The 22,548-nt window shown below is 39.9% G+C and overlaps 1 protein-coding gene across 2 annotated transcripts in view; it reads left to right on the top strand.

Moving 5' to 3' along the window:
• The window catches only part of LOC129813903 (uncharacterized), a 39,315-nt gene that overhangs the window by 8,370 nt on the left and 8,397 nt on the right, over positions 1 to 22,548 (top strand). For both annotated transcript variants that reach the window (XM_055866508.1, XM_055866509.1), the window contains 9 exons: positions 1,892 to 1,996; positions 2,247 to 2,342; positions 14,106 to 14,216; positions 14,797 to 14,920; positions 15,093 to 16,032; positions 16,341 to 16,429; positions 16,782 to 19,684; positions 21,646 to 21,788; positions 22,040 to 22,110. In XM_055866508.1, coding sequence (XP_055722483.1) covers positions 1,892 to 1,996; positions 2,247 to 2,342; positions 14,106 to 14,216; positions 14,797 to 14,920; positions 15,093 to 16,032; positions 16,341 to 16,429; positions 16,782 to 19,684; positions 21,646 to 21,788; positions 22,040 to 22,110 — 4,582 coding nt within the window. The remainder of the gene's footprint in view (positions 1 to 1,891; positions 1,997 to 2,246; positions 2,343 to 14,105; positions 14,217 to 14,796; positions 14,921 to 15,092; positions 16,033 to 16,340; positions 16,430 to 16,781; positions 19,685 to 21,645; positions 21,789 to 22,039; positions 22,111 to 22,548) is intronic.

Below are 22,548 nucleotides of genomic sequence, written 5' to 3' on the forward strand. Positions count from 1 at the left end.
ATAATACAAGTAGTGAGTCGTGCATAACTCTAGGGTGGCAACTCAGACCCATTGAAATCCCTTAAAGTATATCTCTATTCTGATTGTTTTATACTGTTCAATTCAACCCCAAAATAATTTCAGAATTTTCATAAAGTTCTGCATTTACTCCACTCATTTGAGATAATATCCATACTGCCACATAGGGCTACACGATATGGGCAAACAATCTAGATTTTTTAGCCAAATGTTTGACTTGCGATTTAGAGCAAAACACTTGGGTGAGCTGTTGGAATTATGGAAATAGAATGATTATTCTAATTCTATAGTGAAAATATAATAGTGGGCACTTTGAATACAATGTTGCCATGGCAACGAATTAAAATGCCAGGGAAGGGGTATTGTGACAGGGTAGGAACCAAAGTATTGTTAAGTGTTTCCTAGGGGACCCTATAGTCTTTGGCTACATTTAATGTTTTCTCTTCGCTACTTCATGTAGCTAATATATTCATGCTTTACGTATTCCTCTTTGATTTAGAAGATACTGTTGCACAAACATGCTAATTTAGGTCTTCACCATAGCTGTTATTATCAGGCTGTATTGCTAATTACGTTACCTGTAACTCAGTACATTTTATTAGCTAGCTAGCCAGCCAGCTAACTAGAGATTAGCATTAACAAGATGTAAACCAAACTTGCTAAGAAAAGACAAACTAGCTGTTGAGCCATTTTGCAGATGTAATAAACACGAACAAATAGTTGAATTATAGAACGCTAGTGGATTTATATTAAGAAGCAAAGTGAAAACAGCATCGTTGTCATCAACATTGTTGCATGTGCTGCATTGACCATGTGCTGCATTGACCACGTGCTGCAGACTGAACGCAAGTGTCTCGGGGTCGAGAAACTATAAATGCGCTCCTTGAGTGACAGGGGGCGGGGCAAAGTTTGTGTCGAAAGTGGCATGGAGAGAGAGCGGAGAGAGATGACTCAAGTAGCGAAGTAAACTATAAAAATGGATGTTACACACGGCGTATCACATTTAACAAGCCAAACATTCAAATACCGTTATAGAAGGTAAAGTAAAAACCCAAACCAGTCTATGCATCAATACCGGTATATATGGTATACCACCCAGCCCTAGCTCCAGGGCACATCGACAGATTTTTCATCTGGTCAGCTAGGGGATTCAAACCAGCAACCTTTCTGTTACAAAAACCCTCAGATAAAAACCCACCTTATGGGACAGCGGGGACTGTGAAAAGACACACACAGGCACAGGCATACACATGGATTGTATATATGTGGTAGTAGAGTAGTGGCCTGAGGCCACACAATTAATGTGTTGTGAAAAGTGTTATGTCATGTAATATTTTTTATTGTATATAATTTCCTTAATGTTGCTGGACCCCAGGAAGAGCAGCTAATGGGGATCCTTAATAAATAAAAATACTGCCCCCTCCCCCACTTTTAACCAGTAGGCTTTCTGCCCTATCTGTTCCACGACACTAAATTCTAAAACTGGCTATTTTTGTGTCCTCTCGTCTTTCCTTATATCGGCTGTTAGATGTGAACCATGCTTACTTTTATTTTACTATATTTAGGTAAAGTTTGTCCACTTCAAAATGAAGTTGATAAAAAAATATGTTTTTATTAAAATGCTTATCATTTACATTTAAGTCATTTAGCAGACGCTCTTATCCAGAGCGACTTACAAACTTATGATAGTTATTTTATTTACATGACGCCTTCATCCGTAATAGTCGGTTACACGATTATACAATTACTGTGCCAGCACTAGGAAAATGCGAGATTTACATTAGATAAGTGCAACCTCATCCTACTTAAACATTGAACTCAACAATCACACATACCTGCTGCCATTGTTGATAAATTGTAATTTGATTGACAGCTGGTTCTGGAGTTGTGTCGCTGTGATGATGAGCTGTGTCGCCCTGATACTGTCCAGCCACACCTGAACAGGATAAGGAGCTGTGTCTCCAATCAGAAGGGAGAGGTGAGGACTGCTCTGAGAAGGAACCTTGATTCTAATAGCTCTGTTGGTAGTAGTGTGGTCCTTACAAAACATTATGCTTATAATGTGGGTTTTATTTCCACATTTGCCTCAAAAGACTTAAGTATGTAAGTCAGTATGTAAGTCAGTAAGTATATTTGCAAAATGTCTATATTCAGTAGATCAACAGTGTATAGGAAGTCTTGTTAGCCTATGGTTAGTTTTACTTACCCACTGTGCATTATTGCTGCAGGTTTCAGATCCAAAGGTGGAAGCATCAGAGGCCAGCTTCATGAAGCTGATTGAAACCCTACTGGAGCAGCCAGAGGAGAGGGAACTCTTCTTTCAGGTCAGTGTCATAACATGCTGGGGAAAAGTGACAGGATTGCATTTCACTCCTTCCGTGTCCAACCTGGTGCGAGAATCATAATGAGTGAGCTGTTCATTTCAACGGAACCCATTTTTTAGCCATAGATTGCAAATCAACAACCGTATTTCCAGGCTTATGTTATTCACTATTTCTGTATGTATGTACAGTGCCTTTGGAAATTATTAATACCCCTTGACCTATTCCACATTTTGTTGTTATAGCCTGAATTCAAAAATGTATTAAATAGTTGTTTTTTTCCTCACCCATCTACACACAATGCCCCGTAATGACAAAGTGAAAACATGTTTTTAGAAATGTTTGTACATTTATTGAAAATGTATTGAAAATTAAACTACATACATATCTCATTTACATAAGTATTCATAACCCCTGAGTGAATACTTTGTAGAAGCACCTTTGGCATTGATTATAGCTGTGAGTGTTTCTGGGTAAATCTACCCAGTGGGCATAAAATGTAATAAAGACATCTTTTACTGGTTGAAATCTGGCCTGGACGTCATAACCAGATCACAACCAGATTAAGATGTCTTCTACGTTACGTCTTTTTGACGTCATGAAAAATATTTCTGACGGTCTCTATGGTCCTATAGCTATCAGAGATTGTACCTACTTTAGAGAATATCCGATACTATAAATGCTTTTGCTTTTACTAAAGGCCATGTTTTTCGTAGTTGCAGTCCACCCAATTGAAAAGTGCACATTCACTTCCTTAACATTTGTTCTAGGCTACCAGCATGTAAGATAAACAATGCACAATATGACAGGTTACCCTTAAAAAATGGCACTGCTGTTAAAATGCAGTAAAACTGCGGAACAATGAAATAATGGTTGTTTAATTAATGATATCTGGTAGCTTGCTGTGTGTGTTGGCTTTCTAATGGTAATCTCTTGTCTGTGTTAACTAATTGTACTGTTTATTGTGCTGCACATTTTCTTCGCTTCCACTGAATGCTGTTTTCATGTTCTATTATGACTAACAAATAGGTCTTTTATTTCTATATCCTCAAAAAAAAATCAATCAGTAATTGGTCCAAAATGATTGCACCTGAATTTGACCCAGATAATATGACTATAATATTTTTCCTTAAAGCTTTTAAACAATTAACATAATGTGTGCTGTAATTGCATTTTAATTTCAGTAGCTAAATTAGGAGGTAGGCATATCAGTTCCAGCTAAAACTTGTATTGGAATCTGTGCTTTGTGCACAGCAATAGATCTCAGCGCAGCCTACTCGAGCACATAGGTCAACATTCCATGTTAGTTGGGACAGCTCGCCCAGTAGGCTACACAACAACACAGTTGGAAAACAACAACAGTTTCTTGAAATTTAAACTAAAAAACTAAAAGATTTGCCTGCTGTGGTAGTCCCTGTTCTCCTACATTCTTGTTTTACTTTTGTAATTGAAGCAGTGGTTTGTTGGGGAGAAGAACATCAAGGAAAGATTTGCTAGCTAGCTAAATTAGATGGCTAATTTTAGCTAACTAGCTGTCTAACATTAGCTGTCTGGCTAATCTCCATGGACATGGTAAGTTTTCATTTTACCTTTTGTAGGCGTTGGGTCTAGCTAGCTAACATTTTGATATATGTTTAGTTAATGACAGTAAATGTGTGTGTTCTCTCTGCGTGTGTGCGTGAGAGATGATGATCACAATAACATTTGAAAACATTGTCATGTCAATATTGTCATGCTAGCTATGAGTGTGTGTTCTGTGAGAGAGAGAGGGGGAAGAGATGATGATTATGACCACAATACCTTAAAGAAAAGATTGTCAACATCGTGAGAGAGAGATGGTACATGAATACACATATCGTAAACATTTATTGTGTGTGAGACGGTAAGCTAGCCTAATTCTTGAAACGTGTACCCCCAATATGGATGTTTAGACTTTCTTGAGATATTTTTGTGTACATTTCATTTGACCATATGATATATTTTGCCTGTCCCTGCTCCTCCTCAACACTCATTCTAACATTACACCTCTCAACTGCCTTTTTCAATTCTTGGTTTTCTTATTTTTGCAGGAAACTCTAGCTTGGATGGAAGTTTGGAGGAGGGAACAAAGGGAATGAGTATAGAAGTTATCCAGTCTGCTGACTAAGAAATGCAAATAGACAGCAAAACATAGATGGAGAGAGAGAGCCTGTCTGCCGGATTGCTGAGGTGCAACATAGTCAATGCACTTGCTAGGCTATGTCTAACTTCGTGAAGACCTTGGGTAATGGCTAATCATGATTTGTCTTTACAGTTCCTGAAACATGTCAATGACCTGATGCATGGCCTCTACAGCAATGCCTGGTCACACTCAATTACCAGTGACCTATTCTGCCACATCCCAGGTAAAGGAGAGATCAGAACCACTCCTCCTTAAATCAATAGTAATTGACAGTAAGTTGTTTGCAAAATGTTTGTTTCTTCGGTTTGATACTCTGATCTTCAGTGGGTTTTGATTCCTACCAACCAACTTTGTAAAGGATAGGTTTGTACTAGCTATGCTGATGATCATTCACTTTTTTCATTGCATCAGGTCTCACTGAGACTGGATTTTCCAAGAGACATGCTATTCAGCTGCACGATCTTACACTCTTAGAAAAAATGGTGGTATCTAGAACCTTAAAGGGTTCATCGGCTGTCCCCGTATGAGAACCCTTAGAAAAACACTTTTTGGTTCCAAGTAGACCCCTTTGGTTCCAGGTAGATGTATTTTGGGTTTCATGTAGAACCCTTTCCACAGAGAGTTATACATGGAACCAAAAAGGGTTATCCAATGGGGACAGCCAAAGAACCCTTTTGGAACCCTTTTTTTCTCCGATTGTTGTGTAAGTATATACAATTAAAGTAGCAATAATATACATTTTGTAAAGCAAATCGAATCCTATTTTAACTCACTTTTTTTTTCAGGTGCACAACTCATGAGTCCTGATTCAACACAAACTCACACGTGTGCAGTTGCAGAGAAGAGGAAGAGATTTGGAATTACACCCATTTCTAACAATGTTTGTTGCAAGAATGATATATATGACACACACAACTTTTGAACAAAATAATATTTTATTGGTTTCTATTGCCTCATACACATACTTACATTGTTGTATTTAGCTTTCTTTGTTTAAGACTAGCAAGCTGTCCTCAATTGGGGGAACCTCTGTCCGGAACAATGTCCACAGGATTTTGTTTGAATATTACAACACGAATTCGGATTAAGCAAAACTTTACTATTTAGAGATGAGTTAAAAATGGTAATTATCCAACTACTGTTTAATTTTGATATCCTCTTTCTTAAAAATGTTTCAGATTGTTCACCAATGAATTAATGTCTCACTTCAATATGAGGGGACAGAAGAGCAAACATGCCTTTGCCTTACTTTTAGTAGATTCTGACTGTTAAAGATATTTTACTGTGCGTTACTGTTCTGTCGTGTCCTGCATGCCCACATTATGCCAATCATTCATTTATTTTCTTCTCTTTCTATGCATACAGTAAGTGTCCGAAAACTCAAGAGGTTCATGTGTTGCAGGCCCTCTGGAAAGTCTTAAAATATGCCCGTGACCGCCGTGGTGGAGGAGGAGGCAAAGTATGTACAGTACCAGTCAAAAGTTTGGAAACACCTACTCATTCAAGGGTTTTTATTTATTTGTACTATTTTCTACATTGTAGAATAATAGTGAAGACATCAAAACTATGAAATAACACATGGAATCATGTAGTAATCAAAAAAGTGTTAAGCAAATCAAAGTATATTTAATATTTTAGATTCTTCAAAGTAGCCACCTGTTGCCTTGATGACAGCTTTGCATATTCTTGGCATTCTCTCAACCAGCTTCACCTGGAATGCTTTTCCAACAGTCTTGGAGTTCCCACATATTCTGAGCAGTTGTTGGCTGCTTTTTCTTCATTCTGTGGTCCAACTCATCCCAAATGTTCTCAATTGGGTGAGGTTGGGTGATTTGTGGAGGCCTGGTCATATGATATGCAGATTTCCCTTCACTGTCCTTCTTGGTCAAATAGCCCTTACACAGCCTGGAGGTGTTGAGTCATTGTCCTGTTGAAAAACAAATGATTGTTCCACTAAGCACAAACCAGATGGGATGGTGTATCGCTGCAGAATGCTGTGGTAGCCATGCTGGTTAAGTGTGCCTTGAATTCTAAATAAATCACTGACAGTGTCACCAGAAAAGCAACCCCACACCATCGCACCTCCTCCGTGCTTCACAGTGGGAACCACACCTTTGGAGATCATCCGTTCACCTACTCTGTGTATCACAAAGACAGGTTGGAACCAAAAATCTCACATTTGGACTCATCAGACCAAAGGACAGATTTCACCTGTCTAATGTCCATTGCTTGTGTTTCTTGTCCCAAGCAAGTCTCTTCTTCTTATTGGTGTCCTTTAGCAGTGGTTTCTTTGCAGCAATTTGACCATGAAGGCCTGATTCACACAGTTTCCTCTGAACAGTTGATGTTGAGATGTGTCTGTTACTTGAATTTTGTGAAGCATTTATTTGGGCTGCAATTCCTTAGGCTGGTAACTTTAATGAGCTTATCCTCTGCAGCAGAGGTAACTCTGGGTCTTCCTTTCCTGTGGCGGTCCTCATGAGAGCCAGTGTTTATCATAGAGCTTGATGGTTTTTGCGACTGCGCTTGAAGAAACTTTCAAAGTTCTTCACATTTTCCAATTTAACTGACCTTCATGTCTTAAAGTAATGATGGACTGTCATTTCTCTTTGCTTATTTGAGCTGTTCTTGACATAATATTGACTTGGTCTTTTTCCATGTATGGCTATCTTTTGTATACCACCACTACCTTGTCACAACACAACTGATTGGCTCAAACGCGTTAAGAATGAAAGAAATTCCACAAATGAACTTTTAACAAGACACACCTGTTATTTGATATGCATTCCGGTGATTACCTCATGAACCTGGTTGAGAGAATGCCAAGTGTGCAAAGCTGTCAAGGCAAAGTGTTGCTACTTTGAAGAATCTCAAATATATATTTTGATTTGTTTAACAGTTTTTTGTTTCTACATGATTCCATATGTGTTATTTCATAGTTTTGATGTCTTCACTATTCACTATTATTCTACAATGTAGAAAATCGTAAAAAGCCTGGAATGAGTAGGTGTGTCCCAAAATTGATAGGTACTGTATATGAGCAAGTTGCTATTTGTTGAAGACATCTCTAAGCGGTAACTGTCACAAAATGTTTCAACTAGTACCAAGGAAATACTTTTAGCCAGCTGAGTCCACAAAGTTTCTTCAGTGATATCCTTTTCTAGTTTGCTATTAAAATCTCATTATTGATTAAGGTGTAATGTGCTGAATGTCTTTACTGCAGATCTGATCCATCACATGACACTTCAACATCGCCTTCTGTGCTCAGAGATCCTTGATGAGTATCTACCCCATCACACCACTCTTATTAATCATTAATCAAATAAAACAATGGGCCTTTATATACTCTGTGTCCCAGTCTTTCTATGCATTTAATGGCTGTGAGTGAATTATGAAACAATTACTGTAAATTGTGATGTAGATTTGTTTTTGCCATTGCTTGATCTATTTTAAATGTAAGAATATGTTGCAGATTAAATGTAATTGGTGTCTATGGAAACAAATATAAATGTATTGAGCAATGTTTTCAATATCCATCTTTATCCTCTGCAATACTTTTTACAGTACACTCTTAGCACATTTTTTTCTATCTTGAACCTAAAAAGGTTATTCAGCAGTTCCCATAGGAGAACCCTTTGAAGAACCCTTTTTGGTTTCAGGTAGAACCCTTTTCGGTTCTATGTAGGACCATTTCCACAGGGGGTTCTACATGAACACAAAAAGGGTTCTACGTAGAACCAAAAAGGCTTCTCCCTAGAACCAAGAAGGGTTCTCCTATGGGGACAGCTGAATAACTTTTTTTTTGTCCTAAGAGTGTATGTAATTAACTGTAATCATAACCTGGTAATGACCACCTGACGATGTCTTAACTATGACCACCAGTAGGCTACATCATATAGCAGCACATAATAGTGGTCAGAATTATGACCAACTGGTCGTATGGTGGTAAGAAAAATACATAATATTCTGGTCAGTAAAAAGACATAACAAAACGTTCTATTTCAACCGTTTTGCGACCAGAATAATACATCATAAGACGTCTTTTCAACCAGGTTTTGCCCACTGGTTAAGAGCTTTCCACACCTGGATTGTGCAACGTTTTGTTAATTATTTTTTATTAAAAAAATTAACATTCTTCAAGCTCTGTCAAATTGGTCGTTGATCATTGCTTGACAACCATTTTCACGTCTTGCCATAGATTTTCAAGTAGATTTAAGTCAAAACTGTAACTCGGCCACTCTCAATATTCACTGTCTTCTTGTTAAGCAACTCCAGTGTAGATTTGTGTTTTAGGTTATTATCCGGCTGAAAGGTGAATTAATCTCTTAGTGTCTGGTGGAAGGCAGACTGAACCAGGTTTTCCTCTAGGATTTTGCCTGTGCTTATCTTCATTCCGTTTCTTTTTTATTCTGAAAAACTCCATAGTCCTTAACGTTTACAAGCATACCCATAACACCACCTATGCTTGAAAATACAGAGAGTGGTACTCGGTAATGTGTTTTATTGGATTTGCCCCAAATGTAACACTTTGTTTTCAGGACAAAAAGTGAATTACTTAGTCAATTTTTTACAGTATTACAGTGGTATTACATTCCTTTAAAAGTTGCAGCGTGCTGCGGCGCAGCTTGTATGTTGCCACAGAATTCTATGGCACGTTATGTGTTAAGTGTGAACCACTGGTACCATTAATGCTAGTTAGTGACCACCATCTTTGAGAAGCATTTGATAGCCTTCAATAATGACTGTAATAGAGAATGCAGGCACGCGGGAGACCGGGGTTCAATTCCCTGACGGGGGGGAAGGAGTAGGCTGTCCTTGTATATAAGAATTTGTTCTTAACTGATTCAATATGTGCTATTTCGTAGTTGTGATGTCTTCACTATTATTCTACAATATAGAAAATAATGTAAAAAAAAATAAAGAAAAACCCTGGAATGAGTAGGTGTGTCCAAACTTTTGACTGGTATTTGCTTAATTAATTTGCTTAATATTATGGTGTTTCTATTCCAAGAAAAATGAAAAACCCTCTGGGTTTCCGTTATGGCGCTGTACAACGTGACGGTCAGGAGTACAGTACTGGGCTATTTAGCTAAAGAATCCCTGTGTCGTGTGGGCAGGGCAGGCGGGAGACTGGGGTTCAATTCCCAGACGTGGAGGAAGGAGTAGGCTGTCCTTGTAAATAAAAATGTATACTTAACTGACTTGCCTAGTTAAATAAAGGTTACACTAAAAGCATAACATTTCTACACCTTCATTTTCTAATTCTAGTCTAACCAATACCCAAACTGAGATTAAGTGAAAATAAAAATCTCATTTTATTTATCAAGACCATGCTTGTTTCAGAGTAGCGCGAAATGGTGCTAAATCCCATTGCTTCTAAATTCAACATGCTTTTTAAATAAGACCTACACCATGTTTAACAGTACATTACTCAACACTAGTGAGACTCATGTCGCCTACGGTAGGCCTACAGTATATCTAAAAACGTGACGTGACTCTCCGACAATAATTACATATAGAGGATTGGAGGATTCTAAATTAAAACAAAAGGTTGTGCTACATATACGGCTACTCAGTGGCTATTCTGAAAGTAGTTTGAGGGTCATAGGTCATAAGACTAAGGAGCTGTTGAAATTTGAATCTATAAAAAATTCTCGTAAAATCTCATGAGATGCAAATAGACAAACAAAAGGGTGTGTAGGCCTACTGAGTGTACATTATGAACCTTGTTTGAGGTGTGTGAGTCACATGACCAAGACACTATTGAATTTCACAAATTAAAATAAATCATTTAAAATAGTGTGAGATGTAAACCAACAAAAAGCTAGAACGAGTTTTGAACGTTTTAGGAGTAATGGTTAAAGAGCTATTGAAATTTGAAAAATGTGATGTGTCACTATGTTGAAGGATTCTAAATTAAAACCAAAAGCCACCTCATGGGTCTCCCAGTGGTGGCCGGCACAGGTATCGAACCTACATCTGTAGCAATGCATTTTGCACTGCAGGAGCCCCCATCCACAAAGTATCAAAATACAGAGAGGTGTTGGTAAAGATATATTGTCCTGCTAATAGCCCGTAATGGGCTATTATAATACTGTACATGGTGTCCAGGTCAGGATAACCAAAACATTTCTATATTATAGACTATCAGAAAGAATGTTGGTAGATATTTATTTTGATCCAAAGCCATGAATGAGTGAGTCACTCAGCTTTTTGTAGGTGCTGGCTATATGACTTGATAATATATAATGATATTTTGGATGTTATTTTGTTTTCAAAAAAAGAAAAGAGCAATTGTAATCTGAATAAATCCCAAAATAATATTTGTAAAGGCCAAAACATTTATTTCTGTTTTTAGAGGGAGAGAAACACTGGGCCAATTGTGCGCGCCCATAAAGGCCAAAATATAGCCCTGCTAAAAGCCATAATGGAGCTGTACAACGTGACTGTGTATTTGAAGGAGTATTTTCCAGTAAGCAACAATTTGTTTACCTTCATTAGACAACTTTTTTTCCAGTATTTCTGTAATTCACTGATATTTATTCCCATAGTAATTCGTTATGGATCCAAAGCTAAATAAACATCAGCATTTTGAAAGAGTATTTTTAGCATTATTTTATTAACAAAAGCATAAAGATGTTGTTGAAGAAATACTGTACTGCTGTTTTAAGTTAGAAATGTAACACTTCAGAGTACTTAAGCATTGAATACATTGTGGGTAGGGGGATGTTCACACCTACAGTAGCCGGGCTACAAAGAGTCTATTGTCCTGCTAATCGGGCTACAAGTGTTTGAAAACCTGTTTTCAAAATGTCACCAGCTGTTCATCGCTACTGTAAATAAAAACACAGCATCTTGTTTACATCTTGTTTACATTCTTTATTGTAACCACAATGTCACAAATCATTTGTATCTACCTTTCCAATTACATTTAGAGTTTGGGATTAATTCTATTAATATTATGGTGTTTCTATTCCAAGTAAAAATAAAAACCCTCTGGGTTTCCGTCAGGATAAAATGGAAAATATGGAGCTGTACAACGTGGTGATCGGGAGTACAGCACTGGGCTATTTAGCTAAAGAATCCAGTGTCCTGCGGAGACCAGCGTTCAATTCCCCGACAGGGAGGAAGGAGTAGGCTGTCCTTTGTAAATAAGAATTTGTTCTTAACTGACTTGCCTAGTTAAATAAAGGTTACACTAAGAGCATAACATTTCTACACCCTAATTTTCTAATTCTAGTCTAACCAATACCAAAACGGAGATTCGGTGAAATTACAAATCTCATTGATTTATCAAGACCAGTCCCCATGCTTGTCTCAGAGCTGCACGAAACTGTGCTAAAATAGTTGTAGGCTATTGCTTTTAACTTCAATATGCTCTTTAAATAAATAAGACCTACACCACTTTTAACAGCACATTACTCAACACTAGTGAGACTCATGTCGGCTACGGTAGGCCTAGAGTACATCGAAAAACATGACATGACTCTCCGCCAATAATTACATATGGAGGATATTTCTGTAATTCAGTGATATTTATTCCCCTAGTAATTCGTTTTGGATCCATAACCAAATAAACATCGGCATTTTGAAAAGTTATTATTTTATTTTTTAAATTATGAAAGCATAAAGATGCCATTGTTAGTTACATTGTTTTAGTTTGAACGTGCAGACTGGCACTATGAACAGAACAGCTGGAACGTTTCCCTAGTCAGCACCATTATGAGTGCAATTCCCTTAAATATTTTGGAGATGATTTTGTTTTCAAATAACGTAAAAGAGAGAGAAAAAGGCTATTCTTGAACACGGGGTGAGACATTGTTACTCATATACATTCTTTATTGTAACCACGAAGCCAGTTTGTTATTTAGAATGATTTATTTCTGTTTTAGAGGGAGAAAAACCAAAAACCTACAGTCATCTCATAGGTCTCCCAGTTGAGGCAACACGGCTTGCACTGCTATGCAGTGTCTTAGACCGTTGCGCCACTTAGGCGCTGTACAACATGATTGGTCGGGAGTGGCATACAGTACTACAGTAAGAGCAAAATAATCCTAACAAAATAAAATATTAAAAACCTTAGTGTAACAACAGTTTTAATAAGTAATACTGAAGTCATGCACAATTATCAGTTTCTATTTAGGTTCATGTCAGTTAGAGACACAATAGGACCCAAAAGCATACTCAGTGCTCTAACTCCCCCTTGCGCTGGTCTGGAGCAATGAAGTGGTGGCGCAGGGTACCGTACTAAACCACAAATTACCTCTAAATCCCGCGGCATAAGCTCACAACTTTTAAAGGAGGAGCCACTGTACTTTAGTGCCTTGTTACAACAGGATGCATGTTTTGAATATTTTTTATTCTGTACAGGCTTCCTTCTTTTCACTCTGTCAATTAGGTTAGTATTGTGGAGTAACTACAATGTTGTTGATCCATCCTCAGTTCTCTTATCACAGCCATTAAAGTCTTGTCACGATCGTCTTGACTTTGAAGAGAGGACCAAAACGCAGCGTGTGAGAAATACATTCTCTTTTTATTTGAGAAGAGCAACGAACGAAACAAAAACAACAAACTGACGACCGTGAAGCTATATAAACAAAATGGTGCTGACACTGACCACTACACACTGACATAGACAATTACCCACAAACACCTAAAGCCTATGGCTGCCTTAAATATGGCTCCCAATCAGAGACAACAATTAACAGCTGTCTCTGATTGAGAACCAAATCAGGCAACCATAGACTTTCCTAAACACCTACACTGAACACAACCCCATACATACTAAAAACCCCTTAAACAATACACACACCCTAAACTAGACAAAACACACAAAGACAACCCACCCCAACTCACGCCCTGACCAACTAAATAAATAAAAGAAAAAAGGAACAATAGGTCAGGAACGTGACAAGTCTGTAACTGTTTTAACGTCACTATTGGCCTCATGGTGAAATCCCTGAGTGTTTCCTCCCTTTCCGGCAACTTAGTTAGGAAGGACGCCTGTATCTTTGTAGTGACTGGGTGTATTGATACATCATCCAAAGTGTAATTAATAACTTCACCACGCCCAAAGAGATGTTCAATGTCTGCTTTTTATTTTTACTCATCTACCAATAGGTGCCTTCTTTGTGAGGCATTGGAAAACCTCCCTGGTCTTTGTTTGAATCTATGTTTGAAATATACTGGTCGACTGAGGGGCCTTACAGATATTTGTATGTGTGGGGTACAGAGATGAGGTAGTCATAATACAATCATGTTAATCACTATTACTGCACACAGAGTGAGTCCATGCAACTTATTATGTGACTTGTTAAGCACATTTTTACTCATTTAGGCTTACCATAACAATGTGGTTGACTACTTATTGATGCAAGACATTTAAGCTTTTAATTTTTAAGTCATATCCACAAATTTGAAAACAAGTTCCACTTTGGCATTATGAGGTATTATGTGTAGGCCAGTGACAATTTTTTTTCTTCCATTTAATCCATTTAAAATTAATCCTGTAACACAACAAAATGTGGGAAAAGTAATGGGGTGTGAATACTTTCTGAAGGCACTGTATGTACTTTCTACTGTCATCTGCTTGTCCTGTCTATCAGAATGTTTTTCCAGAGGAGTATGGCCCCAAGTATGACTCAACACTGCAGATTCTTGTGTGGGAGTTCCTGTCCAGACTGGAGAAACTGCTTCCTGCTCCAAACCTTAAGCAGGTATTATTGTACTGTACATCATCTGAGGTATGAAATAGGGATGGCCATTTGAAAGAATGTCCATGTTCGAGTACTCTCATATTATAATTGTTTGAGTTCTCAAGTACTCTCATGTCAGTGTGAAACGGGGCTGAATGCAAAATAAAGTTTACGGTATGTTGTCGGTTGCTGTAAATTCTGCTTGTTCTGATAAAGAAATGAAACACATTTTCACTGCACTTGACACACTCCACAAAGAATTGACACTTCTTAGAGTTTGTAATTTTGTCAGTGCTTATTTATACGTTTAACCTTTTTAATAGTAGAATTTGTAAAATGTTTGTATTTGTATTTAATTATTAGCAATCAAATACACTCCTTGGATTAGTACTAGTGCCCATCCCTAGTATGAATTCGGCTCTCCAGTAAGAATGTGTCCCAAAGTGCCTCTCATTCCACACAAAACCTTGAAACACCATTTTGTTATGGAATAGGTTGGATAGGTTAGGTCTTAGATGCATGATTATACACTACCACTTCAGCAATATTAGCAGGCTAGTTAATTGGTTTTGTAACAATTGTTAATTTCTCCATCTCTTAGACTGCATCTTGGCTCAGCCTTGCCCCTGCTCTCTTAGAGGAGTGTGTGCAGTCTGTGGCTCACCCTGAGCCATTACAGGCACTCCTCCATCACCATAAAAATGGACATAACTTAGACACCAATGGTAGGTGGGGTGCAGGATTTGGAAATCATTTACTTTTCTGAATTTATTTTCTTTGTTAAAAAAAAATACTTCTGTCCTAATATTTCAATATTTTCCGGTAGAACTTAGGAAATGCTGGAAATGTAGTTAAGTTATTCCTGATGTTAACCTGTGACGGTCTCTCCTTTTCTAGCTCTAAGGTCCACTGGTGGGGACTACATCCTCTCTTCACTGTCTTTCCCTTCCTCTGTGAAGGAAGAAATGGCCTCTTGCCAAGCAGGCCCAGAGAAACAGTCCTATCCCACCATAAAGGGATATCAAAGCCCTTTCCCATCTGATGAACCAGAGATGAGCTGGGACTGCAGAATGGCAGATCGTAAGGTTTGGACTGTAAAGCCACCAGCCTGTTCTGCTTCTGTGGAGGTCGAGGTCAAGACTATAGAGGACGCCACTGAGATAACCGTTAAACGCAAGACAATCAACAAAGAGATGATAAAAGAAACCAGGAGAGATAAAGCTGTTCTCTGCCCTCAGACTCGCAGCGGGCTGAAAACCAGCCGCTTGACTGCTTCCTGTCTGCGCCGTCAACCCGTACTGCGGTTGAACAGGCTTGACATTAGCAATATGCCGTTACCCAAGTCCTTGCTAACACTGATTCTAAGGAGAGGGAGACTGCAGGCTGAGACAAGACGTCCAGGACCGAAAGGAATTGACAGAAAGAAAAAACGGAGAAGAGGTCGTGGTATTACAAATGAGAAGATTGAAACGCACACACTTGGCATAAGCGATATGTTGCTACCCAAGTCCCCGCTAACACTGACCCTAAAGAGAGGGGTACTGCTGGATGATCCTATGAGTTCCCAAGTCCAGAAAAAAAGAGGTAGAAAAAAAGGAGAGAAAATAGGACCTGGTATCACGAGATTAAAGATTGAGAAGATTGGAGCACACACGCTTGACATAAGCGATGTGCCATTACCCAAGCCCTCGCTAAAACTGGTTATAAGGAGAGGGAAACTGCAGGCTGAAGCAACAGGTTCTCAAGGGAAAAAAACAAGGGGCAGAAAGAAAAAATGGAGAAGACGATGTGGTGTCAAAAATGAGAGTGTGAAAAGAGAGCGGTCACCTGAAACTGAGTGAGTGTCCACTGTGGAACAGAGGTATTCAAATCCAGGCCTCAAGGTCTGTAGTGCTGCTGGTTTTCTTTTCTCCCAGGTTGTAAATGTATTTATTAATATCATTGATTGTTCAGAGAATACACTCACCTAGTGTACAGAGGACTGAATCAGTCCCTGATTCGAGGGGTATTGGAGAAAAGTTTATAACCATCAGTGGTGCAGACCTCAGTCCAGATTTGAAGTAGTAGCAGTTACTAGTAGTGGCTAGGACCTTGGCAGTGAACTTACCCATTTGAAAACTGACTTTCATTTTGGTCTCTTCTCAGGGAAGAAGCTGAACCATCAGAGAATGAACTTTGGACCAGTGTTAATACAGGGGTCACTCTCAATGAAAAGACCCCTGTCGATGAATCTGGTAAGAAAAGTTCCTTAGTGAGTGTAGAGCAGCGAACGTCAAGCTCCTTAGATATGCAAAACTCCTGAATAAAGAAAAAGAAATTAGAAATGACAGCCTTGAAGATGCAGAAGAACATGGTTACTAGACCAAAATGGTCAAGATATTCTGCAGTAAACACATTCCCTGCATCTATTAGGCTGCAGTACCTCGTTCTTTATTTGAAGAAAGTTCCATATCTCTTCACTGCACTGTATTGAGATTTGTTCAAATGTGGTCTAGTCTGTTTTTATCAAGCACCGGATCTGTCTTACCTGTCTATGTGTTAATGTCTATGTGGATGTCTTGCTCACTTCTTTCTTTTCAACACTAGGTGGAGACCATCCTTCTCATTTCCCATCATCTCATAAGAGGGAGGAGGAACAGCCCATACAGACCTTTCACACAAAGGAGCACAGTGGTCAGATGGCCGAAGGGCAGAACAGAGAAGAACTCTCAGAGATTGTTCCTCAGGACTCACCAACTCCTGAGCCATCCAACACCTCTCACAAAATTAATTCAGAGGAGCACAGTGGTCAGATGTTCGAAGGGCAGAAGAGAGACGAACTTCCAGAGATTGTTCCTCAGGACTCACCAACTCCTGAGCCATCCAACACCTCTCACAAAATTAATTCAGAGGAGCACAGTGGTCATATGTTCGAAGGGCAGAAGAGAGACGAACTTCCAGAGATGGTACCTCAGGACTTACTAACTCCTGAGCCATCCAACACCGCTCACAAAATTAATTCAGAGGAGCACAGTGGTCATATGTTCGAAGGGCAGAAGAGAGACGAACTTCCAGAGATGGTACCTCAGGACTTACTAACTCCTGAGCCATCCAACACCGCTCACAAAATTAATTCTGAGCACAGTGGTCATATGTTCGAAGGGCAGAAGAGAGACGAACTTCCAGAGATTGTTCCTCAGGACTCACCAACTCCTGAGCCATCCAACACCTCTCACAAAATTAATTCAGAGGAGCACAGTGGTCAGATGTTCGAAGGGCAGAAGAGAGACGAACTTCCAGAGATGGTACCTCAGGACTCACCAACTCCTGAGCCATCCAACACCTCTCACAAAATTAATTCAGAGGAGCACAGTGGTCATATGTTCGAAGGGCAGAAGAGAGACGAACTCTCAGAGATTGTTCCTCAGGACTCACCAACTCCAGAGCCATCCAACACCTCTCACAAAATTAATTCAGAGGAGCACAGTGGTCATATGTTCGAAGGGCAGAAGAGAGACGAACTTCCAGAGATTGTTCCTCAGGACTCACCAACTCCTGAGCCATCCAACACCTCTCAGAAAATTAATTCAGAGGAGCACAGTGGTCAGATGTTCGAAGGGCAGAAGAGAGACGAACTTCCAGAGATGGTACCTCAGGACTCACCAACTCCTGAGCCATCCAACACCTCTCACAAAATTAATTCAGAGGAGCACAGTGGTCATATGTTCGAAGGGCAGAAGAGAGACGAACTCTCAGAGATTGTTCCTCAGGACTCACCAACTCCAGAGCCATCCAACACCTCTCACAAAATTAATTCAGAGGAGCACAGTGGTCATATGTTCGAAGGGCAGAAGAGAGACGAACTTCCAGAGATTGTTCCTCAGGACTCACCAACTCCTGAGCCATCCAACACCTCTCAGAAAATTAATTCAGAGGAGCACAGTGGTCAGATGGCTGAAGGGCAGAAGAGAGACGAACTTCCAGAGATGGTACCTCAGGACTCACCAACTCCTGAGCCATCCAACACCGCTCACAAAATTCATTCCGATGAGCACAGTGGTCAGATGGCCGAAGGGCAGAAGAGAGAAGAAGTCTCTGAGATTGTACCTCAGGACTCATTAAGTCCGGAACCATTCAACACCTCTCACAAAAGCTTTCACTTACAGGAGCACAGTGGTCAAATGGCCGAAGGGCAGAACGTAGAAAAAACTTTAGAGAGTGTACCTAAGGACTTACTAACTGAGATTGTACTTCAGCACTCGTTAACTCCTGAGCCATCCAACAGCTCGCAAAAAAGAAGCCAGCGCGTCAAGGCATGCTCTTTCTGTGGCAAGACTTTCACTGACACACTGGGCTTGACAAGACACATGCGATCTCACATTGAGCAGAGGTCACACCAATGCACCCAATGTGGGCAAGACTATGATTCCAGTGAGGACTTAGAGGAACACTGGAAGAGTAGCTGTGAGGAGAAGATAAAAAAAGACATTGGTAAGGACAATGGTGGGGGAACTGTCCAGCTAAAAACGCATCTGAAAAGAGACAAAAAACCTGATCTGAAAGCAGACAAAAAATCTGATCTGAAAGGGCACACAAAAGACGGATCCATAAAGTGCCATGTGTGTGGGAAAGTAACTACTCGTATGTTGGGTTTGCGAAGACACCTTCTACTTCACTTCAACAATGGCGCATACAAATGCCCTGTATGTCCAACGACTTTTATAACAAATGCTGATTTGAGATCGCACCTGAGATTGAAAAGATCTTGTAGGGAAAAATGTTCTGATGAAGTAATTAATACCAAGGTCCATCTCCAATCCAACCCTGGTGAGTACAAGTGTCCTTACTGTGGGGACAGTTTCCAGCTACCTCATGATCTGAAAGGACACACAAAAGACTGTTCCAGAAAGTGCCATGTGTGTGGGAAAACAACTTTGAAGCCATGCGGCATGCGAAGGCACATGTTAAGACACAACAACAATGGCCCCTACAAGTGCCCGGTGTGTCCAAGGACTTTTATATCCCGTACTGATTTGAAGATGCACCTGAAAAAAAATAAGCAATGTAGGGAGAAATGTTCTGATGTCATGGTGAAGGAATTACTGTCATCAGTAGATGGTAGATGTGGGAAAAATGATACAGGAGTCATGACAAGCTGCCATCAACCAAGCTCCAGCAACACAGGTGGGCCTTCAAAGAATATTGAAGAGTTCTTTGAACAGTTCTCTTATGACTTTCAGCAATCCGATAACAGCATGAGTAGTGATGTGAACCTGAATAGCCTCAATGAAAACTACAGTCAGGAGATCAGTCAATACCAACCCATGAAGGACGTTGACCCATTGAAGTACAAAAAGTCTGTGGATTATTCATTGGAAAATGAGATGCCCAATGACAAAGAACCAAACTCAACCATTGGCTTAACAGGGAAGCAGGTGTCCCAGACTGACCCAAAGCCTCTCCAGGATTCTCAACCAGAGACGAGCGGAGAAGTGAAGAACGAGATACAGGTGATACCGGTTTCGACAATAGATATGACAATACTAAAGGCCCTGCAATTTGAGGTTTTAAGGAAATAGAGGGCTCTAGACTCATTTTCCCCTGATGGCACTGGTGCCACTAACTTCTTCAGTTGGTGGCAGCTGTGATTTGGTGGCACCCCCAAAAAGGGTTATCACATAGACCTGGGCGATATGGAGAAAAAAAATCCATAATGGGGTAAATTGCGTGAATTGGTGCGATAACAATAAATAGAACGATAAGTTTAAAACCATTTATTTTTTCTTTAAACTACTTCTACTACTAGTTTGATGGTTTTAGCATAAATTATTCTATATTAGCAAACTTATTTGAATAAAAATAAATGTCATTTATGAAGTCAGTCATTCACAATGCTTTATCAAGAAGTGTAATAGACTACTGAGATGGTATTCAATAAATAAGTTGTTACATCTAACATGTCCAAGCAGGAATGCATGATTCAAAATATTTTGATATCCAATCTAATCCAGTGATTGTCATGAATTTTGGGTAGACAATTAGGCTATTTGTGTTATATTTTACTGTCAAAATAGGGCTTTAGGCACTGCAGAGCTTGAGGCGTCACTATAGATATGGGTTCAGTCCCGGGCAGTGTCGCAGCCGTCCGGAACCGGGAGACCCTGAGGCGATTCACAATCGGCCCAGAGTTGTCCAGGTTAGGGGAAGGTCTGGCCGGCCTGGGATGTCCTCGTCCTCATCTCACTCCAGCGTTACTCCTGTGGCGGGCCGGGCTCATGCACGCTGACACGGTTGCCAGTTGTACAGTGTTTCCTCTGACACATTGGTGCGGCAGGCTTCCGGGTTAAGCGAGCAGTGTGTCAAGAAGCAGTGTGACTTGGCAGGGTCGTGTTTCAGAGAACGCACGGCTCTCAACATTCGCCTCTCCCGAGTCCGTACGGGAGTTGCGGCGATGGGACAAGAGTGTAACTTCCAAATGGATATCACGAAATTGGGGAGGAAAAGGGCTTTAGAATTTTCATATTTCTTTGTTCAATAGAGATGAATTTGCATTCATCATCTTCATGTACACTAATTTTATATATAGCTTAGGCCTAATTCAATTGGTACTAATTGTTGGTACTAATTCACCACCTGAGGAAGTGGAAACACAAAATGCATTAGATAGATAGATCACATTAGCTAGAACTCTAAATATAACACCTACTGCTAGTAGCCATGTATTAACCTGGGCCCCTATTCACAAAGTGTCTCAGAATAGGAGTGCTGCTCTCAGATCAGATCATAATAAATAAGACCTGATCCTGGATCAGCACTCCTTCTTTGAGAAGCTTTTGAATCTAGGGCCCTGATTGGAAGGCAAATTGAGCACCAACATGTTGCTGTAACGGAGTGTGTTTAATCCCACCAACATGTACACAACACTTGGCACTGAAGTCAACTGTACTGACAGACAGAGCTTGTGACACAGTGGGAAACGGTTCACTTAAGATCTTGGTGAGGATGATTTCACCACATGGTGACTACTAGTTCTAGCCTGGTAGTTTCACATCCACTACACTCACCCCCTAGTAGTCTGCTACAGTAGTCTGTGATCCGGGTTACGGCACCATTGTAACAGAGTGAGTTCTGTCCCCACCTGGGACACAAACTCTGGGGGTTGCCTCTGGACCTGGCTAAGGCATTCCTTTTATTTATTTATTATATATATATGTCAAAATTGAACTACTATATATTTTATCCCCAGTTTCTCCCTATATATCATTAATTATCCACTTTTATGACACTATAATATCATTTTGTCACTGTGGATAAAAGCATCTATACCATCTGGTGTTATCTATATGTTGATCCACCTTGATTTCAAGTTTGCATAAGTGTGATACATTTAAGTTAATTCAAGAAAATAAATGAAAAAGCAAGGCTTTAAGTCAGTGTGCATTTTTATGACCATAATATATATTTTATACAGAGCGGGAAACTGCAGGCTGAGGCCACGGGTTCCAACGGACAGAAAAGAAGAGGCAGAAAGAGAAAACAGAAAAGAGGACGTGGTGTCAAAAATGAGAAGAGCGAAGCAAAGGGTGTGAAGAGAGAGCGGTCACCTGAAACTGAGTGAGTGTCAGCTGTGGAACAGAGGTATTCAAATCCAGGTAGAAAATTAATTGACCAAGGAATACACTCACCTAGTGTACAGAGGATTGAATCTGTCCCTGATTTGAGAGGTTATTGGGGGAAGGGTGGAAAACAGCAGTGGTGCAGACCTCGAGGCCCAGATTTGAATGCCCCTATTGTAGTGGCTAGGACCTTGGAAGTGAACTTACCCATTGAAAATCATAACTGACTTTATATTTGTCTGTCCTCAGGGAAGATGCCGAACCATCAGATAATAAACTTTGGACCACTGTCATTAAAAGGACCACTGTCTGTGATTCTGGTAAGGAGTGTTCCTTAGCGTGTAGAACAGTGAACATGAGCTCTTTATTCAAAACTACTGAATAAACAAACTACAAATGACAGCCTTAAAGATGCAGAGAAATTGGTTACTAGTGTTATGTTCTAATTTTCAGAGTAAATAACTCACGGACACTAGAGAAGCTTAACCAAGTTTAATTCTTCCCAAAGGGAAGCAGCTGTAATTCAGACACAGACATGGCCTACCCCGTGGTAGTATTCATACCCCACTTTGGGTGGAGTCTCCTTATCGCTAAACAGTGCATCATTATTGCTGAGCAGGGAGCTGAGGTAAATGAGCCTTCAACGGTTTCTCCCGTTATTAGTACTGCCACATGCAATCGTGTTCCCTGCACTCAGCCCCTCCCAAGCTTCATTATTGCACCCCTCATGTCTCTTTTGTAACTAATGTTCCTATACT

Source organism: Salvelinus fontinalis, chromosome 17 (assembly GCF_029448725.1).
Source record: "Salvelinus fontinalis isolate EN_2023a chromosome 17, ASM2944872v1, whole genome shotgun sequence".
In the NCBI taxonomy this organism is placed as follows: domain Eukaryota; kingdom Metazoa; phylum Chordata; class Actinopteri; order Salmoniformes; family Salmonidae; genus Salvelinus; species Salvelinus fontinalis.